Here is a 15,843-nt window from a genome sequence, read left to right as displayed (position 1 = left end):
CGATCTGTACGCATGCGCAGTCGTTCGATAATCGGCCGCTATGAGATTTCGCACAACTGCGATCAAGTCTGAATTAGGCCCCAAATCCGCCTCTGACTATACCATGTGCAATTAGAATGTTGTGAAATTAGTTGTAAGACTCGTATGGTTCAGATTATGGGACTTATTCAGGTTTGTTAGCAAACCAAAAAAGTTAGCAATTGGGCGAAGCCATGTTGCACTGCTGATTGGGATGATGTAACATGTGCAGAGAAATTTAGATTTGGGTGGGGTGTGTTCAAAGTAAACTCAAATCTAAATTGCAACGTAGAAATGAAGCAGCCAGTATTTTCCAATGCACAGAAACAATATAACCAGTGTCGAACTGGGGCATGTAGGGCTCACCGGGGAAATGCAGTGGTAGGGGCCCATGTTAGGCGTGTGGCCAGTCTGCAGAGGGGGTGTGGCCTGCCACCTCATTGGATTGACTAACCATTGGAGAGTGCAACGTCTTGGCCCCTTCATAAGTATATACAGTAAATTCAGCTGCTGCATGCATGATAGTGTACCAGATTAATAACAGCAATGCACTGTAGAAAATACACCATAGTCCAGTATAAGGTAACATATGTATAATGTATAATTCAAGTGCACCGTCTGGAACCTGATCCTTCGAGCAGAAGGTGGGCCTCCGGGCAGTAGGGCCCACCGGTGGTTTCCCCTGTACCACTGTGGGCCAGTCCAAGCCTGAATAACCCAATATAAACCTAAATAATCCTCTATATTTGTCATTGTCACTGTGCAACTGGAAACAATACACAGACAGTACTTTATATAAATATACTTGTCATTTGTGCAGTACTGCAATATATAAGAACACAATTATTTGTCCTGGTACTTAAAGAAATTTCTGTTGAATTGTAAACAACATAAAGTATTTATAAGTACAAGGTGTATACATGTTAAAATTAGTGCAATATCCATTAATCCATGTCAGACATATTTACAAAAAAAAATTCCCTGAAGTTTCAGAGACTTTAGCAGAAAACAATCTGGATGTTTGGCGAACGCTAGGGCTACAGAGCTAAGAGTCTTGGATAAAGAGATTACAAAGGCCCTGTCATTTCACCCTGGGTTAGGACCTCTTCATAATCCCCTAGATTACTTATCAGCACTGTTCTTGTTAGTGCATGTGCTGAACTGTTTTCGGAAGGTCTGCCTCATTGTTTTGTGTTTTGTTGGCGAGAAGATTTAGTCCTCGTGTTGATCTCTCTCACTTGATGGATTAGAGGAAAACCAGACAACTTTCTACTTCTGAATTTGGAAACCTCAAAACTTGTATCACATGGACAATATGCAGTGTCATTGGCTTCATAGTGTGTAATATTGGAGACAGAGCAGGAAACAGCAGCAATGCCTATTCAGAATAATAGGGTGGCCAATGAAGGGAGTGTGAACTCCCTGAAAGTGAGAGAGGAATGCATTGCTGTGGTGGATGCGCTGAACAAGGTAACATTTATATTATTATTATTACTTCTACTGTAGCTATAGTCAATTGAATAGAATTTAAACATTAATGCTAAATAATAATCATACCATGTCCTGCCGTGTTCTGTACTGTATGTCACTTTTACTGTATCTTGTTTATTTTATACTGTTTCTGTCATTTGTAACAAATAAAGGATAATAATAATAATAATAATAATAATAATAATAATAATCATCCTCATCATAATAATAAAATACTGTTTGATTAAGGTGAAGCACAAATCTCCCTTTCATAGCTCAATCTATTTCTTGAAATGTAATTTTACTGTTCTATGCAGCGCTGCTGACAAGTGCTCAATGTCAGTGCAAGGATAAATGCTACATATTGAATAGGAGCCACGTGAGAGGAGACAGATGACCAGGGCAGTGTAGCAGGACAAGAATAGATATAGTAGGATTATGTGTGTAAGTGTAAAGCTTCTGGGAAGAAGGGAGCCTCACTGTGTATTCTACAGACATAAGACTACACTGACAGATCAGATTTATATTTACTTGTTTCGTTTTGATATTTTTATATAACGTAATATAACAATATATTACTACAGAATGTGAACTACTTATATAAAATGTGAACATTATATGGATATTAAGCATACAGTAAAATATATTAGTCACATTGTTCAAAAGATGGCTGGCCCTGGCAGGGCAAACACATCATTTTTCGAGGGGGATTTCCAAATGCAATCAACAATCTCCTGCTCTGTGAAACATTGGAATGTGTGCGGCAGTCTGGTGGAGCTGTAGATGAACCTAACCACACACTAAACACATACATACAGTATAATATATATATACCAATAATGATCTCCGGCACCCCAGCGACTCTTTACCTGCTGTGGTGCCCTTCTTGTGGGGGCTGTCCCACCATGATACAAACAGAAGAAAAGGCGGCACTCACAGTCTTGCAATGTGTGGTGAAGAAACACCCATCCAGCGGTGCTATGTTAATGTGGGTTAAGTCTCGGGGACGTATCCCCTTCCTCAGACCAGTCTGAGGAAGGGGATACGTCCCCGAAACGTTACCCACATTGAAATAGCACCCCTGGATGGGTGTTTCTTCACCACACATTGCAAGACTGTGAGTGCCGCCTTTTCTTCTGTATATATATATATATATATATATATATATATATACACACACACACACATTACAGTAATTACAATATTAATAATTAACACTGTTTATGGTCTATAGGGTAGGCGGTTACAATACCGCTAGTCGGGATCCTGGAGGTCACTATGGTGACACCGGAATCCCGACTAGCGATGAAATGCTGCCGCCAGAATACCCTCGCCACAGGCTTTTCTCCCTCTGTGGGTGTCCATGACACCCATAGAGGGAGAATATAACTTGCCCGCTGCGTGGCGAGTGCAGGGAGCCTACAAGGGGCTTTCTAGCGCAGCCCGCTGCTGGCATACTGGTGGCCGGGATCCCGCGGTCGGTTTACTGACGGCTGGGATCCCGCCCATCGGGATTTCATACTGATCCCATCTATAGTATAGGCTGTATAAAACATATTTAACTAATATAAATAACATAAGTGGTCAGGAAAAGGTTAAACATCTCATGATAAATACACAAACATAATAGAACCAGTAGGAGACAGAACTGCACTTTACAAGCACACATTCTCCCACCTCATGGTAAGGCATCTGTCTCTTCTCTCTGGCAGCTACTCTCTGATCCAGTGCACTGAATGAGTGCTCATATGCACACACAGCAAACTTGGTAGAAGAAGTTGCATGTTCAGCAGTTACACTCTGTCTCTTGAGTTGCAAGTTGTGGTGGCAGCTCTAGCAATCATATTATACACTATTGCTATTGTGCTCATTATTTGAGATGAGGGCCAAGTGGAGGGGGTTTACCGGGCAATCGGACCCCCCCCCCTCCCCTTCCCCTGCGGTTGCCTATGCCCGGGGTAACAAATGTTCCTTAAGGCTTTACATTTATATGGTTCACTTGTGTTTGCTATAGTTGCCTATGTTTTGAGTCATTTGGAATCGCAGTGAGGCAAACCACTTGCCAGCCCCGTACTGCACATAAACTTTATGTGTGTCTATACTACATTTATCATGGAATGCTAACTCTATTACATATTCTTTTGTCCATTTATCATCATGCACTGATGTCCTAAGTAATGCTAATATCTGTGATTCAGTTTAGGCTACCAGTTGTTAATTTATTACATTACATATTTATCTTTAACTACTTCCATCACCTTCTTATTGGAGATGAATTTGCACAGAAATGTGGGGTTAAAGGATAATGACACATAAAGCTGAAAATAGAGGTTTTAAGTGGCATATCCTAAGTAAAACCATACCAAAAATATTACTTCCCTTGGGTCCACTATCCAGTGGTCCCCACACATGTTGTCTAGGGGTCCCCACACATGTAGTGTGGGTTCATCCCTCCTCCATTCACTTATGAGAGCTGCCACTGGCAGCATGTGGTCTTTGGAAAACACACTGAGGGCTTATGCAGCTTTAGGAGTAAATTTGAAAGAAGAGCAAAAAAGGAGTAAATAAGTATCCTGGCAAAACCATGTTGTAATAAAGGTGGGCAGATTAAACATGTGCATAGATTTGGAAGGAATTTTTTTAAATTTAGGGACTAATTCAGGTTGGATCGCAAATCGCGATCCAACCGGAATTATTACAAATGCCCCGCGGGCGCAGGCGGGGGGGGGGGGCACAGAAAATGCGATTATCTCTGCCTGTCAATCAGGCAGAGGCGGTCGCGCGGCGGGGGGCGGCAACGCTCTGTTTCCAGGGCGAGATGGAGCATTGCGGGGGCTTTGCGGCGCAAATGGGGGGGTGCAGCGCGAACAGAGGCGTAATCGCGGCAGCTGCGTGACATCACATGCAGCCGCCGTGATCAGGAACATGGCGGCGGGTCTCCTGCGGGTGTAGCTAAGCTGCGCCGGCAATTGCAATTTCTGCTTCATCAAGGGGGAGAGGCGGCGGTCAGCATGCTGTGAGGCCTTGCCCAGCGATGGGCGACTCCCAGCATGCTATCCAAAGAATGGAAATTCTGTTAATTAGCAGAATTTGTAATCGTTATTGAATTAGGCCCTTAATCTACATTTCAGTGTAAAAACAAAGCTTCCCAGTGGTTCGCTGCATGCAAAAAGCAACCCATACTTTCCCTGCATGCAAATAAAGGCATTTAATCCCACTGCATTGTAACATGGTTTATCCTTGAGCAAACTGTTCCTTTTTTGGATTTGCTACCAATTTTACATAAGTGTCTGAATGTCTGAGTAATGACCACTAATGACAGAGTACTGCAGGCATCACGGGACTCTCCTTACTCCCGCCATCTCTGCCTCTTTACAGTCAGGAAGACTGCAGCAGCAAGCAGAGCTGGAGAGCCCAAAGACTATAGTTCTGTTGGATGCAGAATTTATCTTTCTACCTTGGTAAACTCAACTTGTGGGGGGAAATGTATTAAACCTGCTGAAGAGTGGATAAGTTGGCTTCTTCCTAGCATTTATCAGATACATACTATAAAACGATAGGTAAAAGCTGATTGGGTTCATACATCTGTCGCTGATTCTCACTTATTGACAAAATGAGTACTGAATGTTCCACCCAAAAGCGACCATGTCTCAAAATGACATATTTGTTGGTAAAGTTGATGCTTGATGCTGCTTACACTTATTTTACATATGAACATATACTATTATTCTTTCCTCCTTTGTGTCTGTATAAATGGGAAGGTGGTCGCTTGCTACAGACACCTGGCACTCTCTGTTGGGGGATCATCAGACAGTAAACGCCTGCGTGATGAATTGAGACGCACCCGAGAAAAGGCCCAAGAGCTGGCTCTGAGCAACAGAAATAAACTGACCACAGCTCTTCGAGACAAGCAGCTAAGCAAAGAACATCGTCTGGAACTAGAACGCCTGTGGGTGCAGTTTTCCTGTTGCTTGGAGATTTTTCACACCGATATGTGCAAAGTGTTTGAGCTGGGTCTCTATGTTCCCCTCTCTCCAACTAATCAGCCTGCAGTACAGACCGGAGCTTCAGGTAAGCAGTAGACTGAGAACCATACAGAGGCTGTGCTAGGGAATTATGTTGTGTCATAGAGGGATAAAAATACTGTGTCATTCTTTTTTACAGTATTCTGCAAAAGAAGTCTAATCACATAGCTAATAGCCTTAATCTCGTATGGGAAGAAATTCAAGAATATATTGGACAAATATATTTCTTTTCTATTATGAAGACTAATGTCAGATTATATGGACCTGTTGTTTTTTTCTTTAGTCAATCTGTAAAAGCATAATATAAACTGATAGTTTACAAAGCAGATTCAGGGGCAGATGTATTAACCTGGAGAAGGCATAAGGAAGTGATAAACCAGTGATAAATGCAAGGTGATAAACGCACCAGCCAATCAGCTCCAATATGTAAATTGATAGTTAGGAGCTGATTGGCTCTTCCATTTATCACCTTGTACTTATCACTGGTTTATCACTTCCTTATGCCTTCTCCAGGTTAATACATAGATCATGCATGCTTTGTAGTATAGACAGTCACAGACACACAGAGATGCATCTGTGTATGTTTTGTATTGCAGAATGTAACTGTCCCATAAAACAACTGTATACTGCAGAATACTCAAGATTTCCATTAAGTAATTTCTACTGTCAACTCTTATTTAGATAGTATACATCAAAGGAACATCAGTGGGGGAAGATATTCTGTGCCCCTTTACTAAAGGAACTTAAATCTGGTTATATTTGTTGCCATTAGGAAAAAGAAGAATCCAGAGTCCCCTCGTAAAAGATATAGGCAAAGATATTAAAGCATGGAAGGTGGGGTGGTAAATACTGACCCCCTCCGACGTGGGATCTTCAATGTCGGGATGCCGGAGTCGGTCATGTGGCCACCAGCATCACGACGAACCCATCAGTCCAGTAGTGTGTAGACAATATATATTTGATAGAAAAGTCATAATAGATATACAATTGATTTTGATGTCTAGCTCAGTGGCGTAACTAGGGGTCCGCAGCCACGGTGATCGATTGGAGGCGCGCAGGGCTGCGGGACGCCCTAGCCGCCACCACTGATTTCTGCTGGAAAGGACAAGGAGGGCACAGCGCGCGCCTCTCCTGTGTGTCCCTCCTGGGTCTCCGGCAGCACTGTGCCCTCCGTGTCCTCCTTCAAAACACGCACAGCAGCGGGGGTGGGGTGGGGGTTGGGGGGTACCAGGCACTGGGGGAGTATATTTGGCACTGGGGGCATATGTGTACCTGGCACTGTGGGGTAATATCTGACACTTGGGGCATATATGGCACTGGGAGCACAGACCTAGCAACAAGCATTACCCCCTGGTTACAAGCACAACACCCAGCTCATGAAATCCCTGGCAACAAGCATTACCCCCTAGCAACGAGCATGACACCCAGTGCATGAAACCCCTGGCAACAAGCTTAAAACCCAGCACATGATACCTCTGGCAACAAGCATAACACCTACCGCATGAAACCCCTGGCAACGAGCATGACACCCTGAGCATGAAAACCCCTGGCACCGTGCATGGAACCAAGAGCATGAAACCCCTGGCAATGAGCAAGTAATTTAAAAGTAATTAGAAGCCTTACTGTAGGACTTAATGTGTAATGGGCATTTCGGTGTGTGGCATAATGTATCATGGGCATTGTGGTATGCGGTATAATGTCTCAGGGGCACTGCAGTGTGTAGCATAATGTATAATGGGCATTGCGGTGTGTGGCATAGGGTATAACGGGCATTGCGGTATGTGTCACAGACATTACGGTGTGTGGTATACTATATCACTGGCATTGTAGTATGTGGTATAATGTCTCAGGGTCATTGCAGTGTGTGGCATAATGTATCACAGACATTGCAGTGTGTGGCATAATGTATCACGGACATTGCGGTGTGTGTCATAATGTGTCACAGGCATTGTATGTGCTATAATGTATCAGGAGCATTGCAGTGTGTAGCATAATGTATAACGGGCATTGCAATTCCTTTCATAATGTGTCACAGGCATTACGGTGTGTGGCATAATGTGTCGGGGGCATTATGGTGTGTGCATATTGTGTCATGTGCATTATTGTGTGTGGCATAATGTCTAAGGACCATTGCAGTATGTGGCATAATGTATACTGGGCATTACTATAAGGAGGAAAAATGACAAATAATGTAAGGGGCATGAATCAGGATTATTTTCTTTCCCTGTGGTGGCCAACGTCTGGGCGTACAGGTTGCAAAACTGGGGTATAAGGTAGTCTTTTCCTGCAATGTCACGCCCCTTTATACAAAGCCACGCCCATTTCTGCAAGGACACGCCCTTTTTGCTGCGCGCGCGTAGATTCAATGCTTCACTAGTGCCAATTATGGGGGGTGGGCGGAGGAGAATTTTTTGGCTTGGGGGAGAAAAATTTCTAGTTACGCCACTGGTCTAGCTAATACAATGAAAATGAATCACTTGATTTTGATATAGATTAAAAAGCTATAGCATTTTCTCTAACGTCCTAAGTGGATGCTGGGGACTCCGTAAGGACCATGGGGATTAGCGGCTCCGCAGGAGACTGGGCACAACTAAAGAAAGCTTTAGGACTACCTGGTGTGCACTGGCTCCTCCCACTAAGACCCTCCTCCAGACCTCAGTTAGATTCTTGTGCCCGGCTGAGCTCTGGATGCACACTAGGGGCTCTCCTGAGCTCCTAGAAAGAAAGTATATTTAGGTTTTTTATTTTACAGTGAGATCTGCTGGCAACAGACTCACTGCAGCGAGGGACTAAGGGGAGAAGAAGCGAACCTACCTAACAGGTGGTAGTTTGGGCTTCTTAGGCTACTGGACACCATTAGCTCCAGAGGGATCGACCGCAGGACCCGACCTTGGTGTTCGTTCCCGGAGCCGCGCCGCCGTCCCCCTTACAGAGCCAGAAGCATGAAGAGTCCGGAAAATCGGCGGCAGAAGACTTCGGTCTTCACCAAGGTAGCGCACAGCACTGCAGCTGTGCGCCATTGCTCCTCATGTACACCCCACACTTCGGTCACTGATGGGTGCAGGGCGCTGGGGGGGGGCGCCCTGAGGGCAATATATGACACCTTGGCTGGCAAATCGACATCATATATAGTCCTAGAGGCTATATAGATGTAAAAATACCCCTGCCAGTATTCCAGAAAAAGCGGGAGAAAGTCAGTTGAAAAAGGGGCGGGGCTTCTCCCTCAGCACACTGGCGCCATTTTCTCTTCACAGTGCAGCTGGAAGACAGCTCCCCAGGCTCTCCCCTGTAGTTTTCAGGCTCAAAGGGTTAAAAAGAGAGGGGGGGCACTAAATTTAGGCGCAATATATGTATACAAGCAGCTATTTGGGGAAAAATCACTCAGTTATAGTGTTAATCCCTGCATTATATAGCGCTCTGGTGTGTGCTGGCATACTCTCTCTCGGTCTCCCCAAAGGACTTTGTGGGGTCCTGTCCTCAGTCAGAGCATTCCCTGTGTGTGTGCGGTGTGTCGGTATGGCTGTGTCGACATGTTGGATGAGGAAGGTTACGTGGAGGCGGAGCAGAGGCCGATAAATGGGATGTCGCCCCCTGTGGGGCCGACACCAGAGTGGATGGATAGGTGGAAGGTATTAACCGACAGTGTCAACTCCTTACATAAAAGGCTGGATGACGTAACAGCTGTGGGACAGCCGGCTTCTCAGCCCGCGCCTGCCCAGGCGTCTCAAAGGCCATCAGGGGCTCAAACAACGCCCGTTACCTCAGATGGCAGACACAGATGTCGACACGGAGTCTGACTCCAGTGTCGACGAGGTTGAGACATATACACAATCCACTAGGAACATCCGTTACATGATCTCGGCAATGAAAAATGTGTTACGCATTTTCTGACATGAACCCAAGTACCACATAAAAGGGGTTTTATTTTTGGGGAGAAAAAGCAGCCAGTGTTTTGTTCCCCCATTAGATGAATGAATGAAGTGTGTAAAGAAGCGTGGTTTCCCCCGATAAGAAACTGGTAATTTCTAAAAAGTTACTGATGGCGTTCCCTTTCCCGCCAGAGGATAGGTCACGTTGGGAGATATCCCTTAGGGTGGATAAGGCGCTCACACGTTTGTCAAAAGGTGGCACTGCCGTCTTAGGATACGGCCACCTTGAAGGAACCTGCTGATAAAAAGCAGGAGGCGATCCTGAAGTCTGTATTTACACACTCAGGTTATATACTGAAACCTGCAATTGCCTCAGCATAAATAGTGCTGCTGCAGCGTGGTCTGATACCCTGTCAGATAATATTAATATGCTAAGACAGGGATAATATTTTGCTAACATTGAGCATATTTAAGACGTTGTCTTATATATAAAGGATGCACAGAGGGATATTTGCCGGCTGGCATCCAGAATTAATGCAATGTCCATTCTGCCAGGAGGGTATTAGAAACCCGGCAGTGGACAGGTGATGCTGCCTTTAAAAGGCACATGGAGATTCTGCCTTATAAGGGTGAGGAATTGTTTGGGGATGGTCTCTGGGACCTCGTATCCACAGCAACAGCTGGGAAGAAAAATTTTTACCTCAGGTTTCCTCACAAAAGCCTAAGAAAGCACCGTATTTTCAGGTACAGTCCTTTCGGCTTCAGAAAAGCAAGCGGGTCAAAGGCGCTTCCTTTCTGCACAGAGACAAGGGAAGAAGGAAAAAGCTGCACCAGTCAGCCAGTTCCCAGGATCAAATATCTTCCCTCGCTTCCTCTGAGTCCACCGCATGACGCTGGGGCTCCACAGGTGGAGACAGGTGCTGTGGGGGCGCGTCTCGGGAACTGCAGGGACCAGTGGGCTTGCCCACAGGTGGATCCCTAGGTTCTGCAAGTAGTATCACAGGGATACAGGCTGGAGTTCGAGACGACTCCCCCTCGCCGTTGCCTCACATCAGCCTTGCCTGCTGCCCTCGGAGAAAGGTAGTACTGGCGGCAATTCACAAGCTGTACTTCCAGCAGGTGAAATCAAGGTACCCCTCCTTCAACATGGCCGGGGTTGCTATTCCAAAATGATTGTGGTACCGAATCCAGACGGTTCGGTGAGACCCATTCTAAAATTGAAATCCTTGAACACTTATATACGAAGGTTCAAGTTCAAAATGGAATCGCTCAGGGCGATTATTGCAAGCCTGGAAAATTTCAGGGTTTCACTGGACATCAAGGATACTTACCTGCATGTCCCTATTGACCCTCTTCACCAGGTGTACCTCAAAATTGTGGTACAGGATTGTCATTACCAATTCCAGACGTTGCCGTTGGTCTGTCCCCGGCACTGAGGGTATTTACCAAGGTAATGGCCGAAGTACTTATCCCGTACTTGGACGATCTCCTTATAAAGGCGAGGTCCAGGGAGCAGTTGTTCGTCGGAGTAGCACTATCTCGGGAAGTGCTACAACAGCACGGCTGGATTCTGAATATTCCAAAGTCGCAGCTGGTTCCTACGACGCGTCTACTGTTCCTGGGTATGGTTCTGGACACAGAACAGGATAAAAAGGGTTTCTCCCGGAGGAGAAGTCCAAGGAGTTGGCGTCTCTAGACAGAGACCTCCTAATACAAATACAGGTATCGGTGCATCAATGCACGCGAGCCTTGGGAAAGATGGTAGCTTCTTACGAAGAATTTCCATTCGCCAAGTCCCATGCAAGGATCTTCCAGTGGGACCTGTTGGACAAGTGGTCCGGGTCGCATCCTCAGATGCATCGGCGGATAACCCTGTCTCCAAGGGCCAGGGTGTCGCTGTGGTGGTGACTGCAGAGTGGTCATCTTCTAGGGGGCCGCAGATTCGGCATACAGGACTGGGTCCTGGTGACCACGGATGCCAGCCTTCAAGGCTGGGGGGCAGTCACACAGGGAAGAAAAGACTTCCCTACACATAAATGTTCTGGAACTATGGGCCATTTACAATGCCCTAAGTCAGGCTAGACCCCTGCTTCAACACCGGCCGGTGCTGATCCAGTCAGACAACATCACGGTGGTCGCTCATGTAAACCGACAGGGCGGCACAAGAAGCAGGATGGCGAAGGCAGAAGCCACAAGGATTCTCCGATGGGCGGAAAATCATGTGTTAGCACTGTCAGCAGTGTTCATTCCCGGAGTGGACAACTGAGAAGCAGACTTTCTCAGCAGACACGACCTCCACCCGGGAGAGTGGGGACTTCGTCCAGAAGTCTTCCAAATGATTGTACACCGTGGGGAAAGGCCACAGGTGGACAGGATGGCGTCCCGCCTCAACAAAAAGCTACAAAGATATTGCGCCAGGTCAAGGGACTCTCAGGCGATAGCTGTGGGCGCTCTGGTAACTCCGTGGGTGTACCAGTCATTGTATGTATTCCCTTCTCTGCCTCTCATACCCAGGGTAATGAGAATAATAAGAAGGAGAGGAGTAAGAACTATACTCATTGTTTCGGGTGGCCAAGAAGAGCTTGGTACCCAGAACTCCAAGAAATGATCTCAGAGGACCCATGGCCACTGCCGCTCAGACAGGACCTGCTGCAGCAGGGGGCCTGTCTGTTCCAACACGTACCGCGGCTGCGTTTGACGGCATGGCGGTTGAACGCCGGATCCTGAAGGAAAAGGGCATTCCGGAGGAAGTTATCCCTACGCTATTTAAAGCTAGGAAAGAAGTGAACGCAAACCATTATCACCGCATATGGCGGAAATATGATGCGTGCTGTGAGGCCAGTAAGGCCCCAAAGGAGGAATTTCAGCTAGGTCGATTTCTGCACTTCCTACAGTCAGAGGTGACTATGGGCCTAAAATTGGGTTCCATTAAGGTCCAGATTTCGGCTCTATCGATTTTCTTCCAAAATAGAACTGGCTTCACTGCCTGAAGTTCAGACTTTTGTTAAGGGAGTGCTGCATAGTCAGCCCCCGTTTGTGCCTCCAGTGGCACCGTGGGATCTCAACGTAGTGTTGGATTTCCTGAAGTCGCATTGAGTTGAGCCACTTAAATCCGTGGAGCTACAATACGTCACGTGGAAAGTGGTCATGCTGTGGGCCTTGGCGTCGGCCAGGCGTGTATCAGAATTGGCGGCTTTGTCAAAAGCCCTTATCTGTATTTTATATGGATAAGGCGGAATTGAGGACTCCTTCCCAATTCCTTCCTAAGGTGGTAGCAGTTTTTCATGTGAACCAACCTATTGTAGTGCCTGTGGCTACTTGGGACTTGGAGGATTCCAAGTTTCTGGACGTAGTCAGGGCCCTGAAAAGTATGTTTCCAGGACGGCTGGAGTCAGGAAAACTGACTCGCTATTTATCCTGTATGCACCCAACAAGCTGGGTGCTCCTGCTTCTAAGCAGACTATTGCTCGCTGGATCTGTAGCACGATTCAACTTGCACATTCTGCGGCTGGACTGCCGCACCCTAAATCTGTACAAGCCCATTCCACGAGGAAAGTGGGCTCTTCTTGGGCGGCTGCCCGAGGGGTCTCAGCTTTACAAATTTGCCGAGCTGTTACTTGGTCGGGTTCAAATACTCTTGCAAGAGTCTACAAGTTTGATACCCTGGCTGAGGAGGACCTAGAGTTTGCTCATTCGGTGCTGCAGAGTCATCCGCACTCTCCCGCCGTTTGGGAGCTTTGGTATAATCCCCATGGTCCTTACGGAGTCCCCAGCATCCACTTAGGACGTTAGAGAAAATAAGATTTTACTCACCGGTAAATCTATTTCTCGTAGTCCGTAGTGGATGCTGGACGCCCATCCCAAGTGCGGATTGTCTGCAATACTTGTATATAGTTATTGCCTAACTAAAGGGTTATTGTTGAGCCATCTGTTGAGAGGCTCAGTTGTTATCATACTGTTAACTGGGTATAGTATCACGAGTTATACGGTGTGATTGGTGTGGCTGGTATGAGTCTTACCCGGGATTTAAAATCCTTCCTTATTGTGTCAGCTCTTCCGGGCACAGTATCCTAACTGAGGTCTGGAGGAGGGTCTTAGTGGGAGGAGCCAGCGCACACCAGGTAGTCCTAAAGCTTTCTTTAGTTGTGCCCAGTCTCCTGCGGAGCCGCTAATCCCCATGGTCCTTACGGAGTCCCCAGCATCCACTACGGACTACGAGAAATAGATTTACCGGTGAGTAAAATCTTATTATCATGTTGCTTATTTTGCAGGAACCCTGGTACGATCCTGATTGAATCACTAATCAAGTTCAGTCATCTATGTGTTCAGACCATTGGCCGATGGTCAGGAGACACAGAGATGACTCTACCCGATAACACTAAAAACAGAAGCCTTACTGATTTGCTCCTGTATAGGAAGCATGAGAATTTTAACTTAGTTGTATTTGTCAGAGAAGTAACTTCATATAGTTACAAATCTCATACTTCCTATACAGGAGCAAATAGCTTCATCAGTAAGGTGTCTGCTTCCAGTGTAATAGGTCATGGGTTCTAATCCTGGGTATGAAACTTGTAAAATGTGTATCTGTAATAAAGAGGTTGTGACTTATAAGGTGCAGCGAGGAAGAGATAATGGAGGCTATCAATTAACTTAATTAAATGGTGTCGCGGAATGGAAGGAGAGGTGCCCCCCTACAAAGCAAGAGCCGGGTGACAGCCGACTCTGTTGTCTCCCACAGTTACACCTCTGGTATAAAATTATGTTTATATTACTCACGAAACACAAAACACGTGGATGTGTAGCATGTTTCATTTTGTGAAAATGATGCCACAGTACTTGACTGCTATTGAAAATTGTCCTTGAACAACCATTTGTAAGATTGCTGGCCCAGCTGAAAATACGTCAGAAAATTTAAAATGATGTCCATTTTATCCTAATATACAATATATATGGGAATAAATATGTTATACTGTATATGTATATATATATATATATATATATATATATATATATAAGGATATCTATATGTAATGTGTTACATTTGTGCATATCACGGTTTTTATTAACTTACATAAAAATGTTTGGGTACCGGAAAATGGATAGACGCTGTCTTAGATAAACAGTCAATAAGTCGACACCATGCAGTCAACAGGCATTAGGTAGACAAGGTCAAAAGGTTGACATGCAAAAGGTAGACAGGTCAAAAGGTCGACATGGCAGTGGTCAGCACACATATGGTCAACACAAGTTTATTTTTTATTTTTTCACATTGTTTTCCAACTTTTGTTTGGTTTTAGCATCCACATGTACTACAATTGGTGGGAATAGTAACCTAGGCACTTTGCCTTAAGCATACCGAGCCTGCAAGGGTTTACGCTACCACTAATTGGGGTCACGGGTGATGAAACATACAAAAATGACACCAAAAAACTTCTGTCGGCCATTTCCACATCAACCATTTGACACTGTTGACCGTCTGTGCTCTCTGCCTTTTACCTGTAGACCCTATCAACATTTTGACTTTGTCAACTTAATGCATGTCCACCATATGGTGTTGACCTATTGACTATGTATCTAATAACTGTAGCCACACCCCTCTGCCACTTTTAAGGAGGATAAAAAAATAAGATTTTAATTACCTGCCAGTAAATCCTCATCTAGTAGTCCGTAGAGGATACTGTGGTTCCATTTAGTACCATGGGGTATAGATGGGTCCACTAGGAGCCATGGGTACGTTAAGAATTTGATAGTGTGGGCTGGCTCCTCCCTCTATGTCCCTTCTACCAGACTCAGTCTAGGAAACTGTGCCCAAGGAGACGGATATACTTTGAGAGAAGGATAGATAAAGATAGTGGTGAGATTCCAAACCAGCACACACAAACAGAGGAAAGCTATGCTAACCCAACTTTAAACAGGAAAAGCAACAGCTGAACCAACAATACATAATCAAGTAACAGTGCAGGAAAAAACGAAGCACCGGGCGGGCGCCCAGTATCCTCTAGGGACTACGAGAAAAGGATTTACCGGTAGGTAATTAAAATCCTATTTTCTCTTACGTCCTAGAGGATACTGGGGTTCCATTTAGTACCATGGGGATGTACCAAAGCTCCCAAACTGGGTGGTAGAGTGCTGAGGTTCCTGCAGAACTGATTGACCAAGCTGAAGGTCCTCAGAGGCCAAAGTATCAAACTTGTAGAACTTAGCAAACGTGTGCGAACCAGACCAAGTAGCCGCTCGGCAGAGCTGTAAAGCTGAGACACCCTGGGCAGCCACCCAGGAAGAACCCGCGACCTAGTAGAGTGGGCCTGTAAAGATTTTGGAACCGGCACACTTGCCATGGAATAAGCATGCTGGATAGTGAGCCTGATCCAGCAAGCAATTGTCTGCTTTGACGCAGGACACCCAAATTGACTGGGGTCATATAGAACAAACAGCGAGTCAGATTTCCTGTGACGAGCTGT

The 15,843-nt window shown here is 45.6% G+C and overlaps 1 protein-coding gene across 1 annotated transcript in view; it reads left to right on the top strand.

The window, feature by feature from the left end:
- Window positions 1–1,149: 1,149 nt before the first annotated feature.
- LOC134928003 (regulator of G-protein signaling 9-binding protein B-like) overlaps window positions 1,150–15,843 on the top strand; it is a 95,113-nt gene continuing 80,419 nt past the window's right edge. The window contains exons 1-2 of the mRNA XM_063923199.1: window positions 1,150–1,488; window positions 5,250–5,559. Coding sequence (XP_063779269.1) covers window positions 1,393–1,488; window positions 5,250–5,559 — 406 coding nt within the window. The 5' untranslated portion in view covers window positions 1,150–1,392. The remainder of the gene's footprint in view (window positions 1,489–5,249; window positions 5,560–15,843) is intronic.

Source organism: Pseudophryne corroboree, chromosome 5 (assembly GCF_028390025.1).
Source record: "Pseudophryne corroboree isolate aPseCor3 chromosome 5, aPseCor3.hap2, whole genome shotgun sequence".
NCBI classification, from domain to species: domain Eukaryota; kingdom Metazoa; phylum Chordata; class Amphibia; order Anura; family Myobatrachidae; genus Pseudophryne; species Pseudophryne corroboree.
Note: the sequence above shows the minus strand (reverse complement) of the source record. Positions and strands in the feature narration are given on the sequence as shown.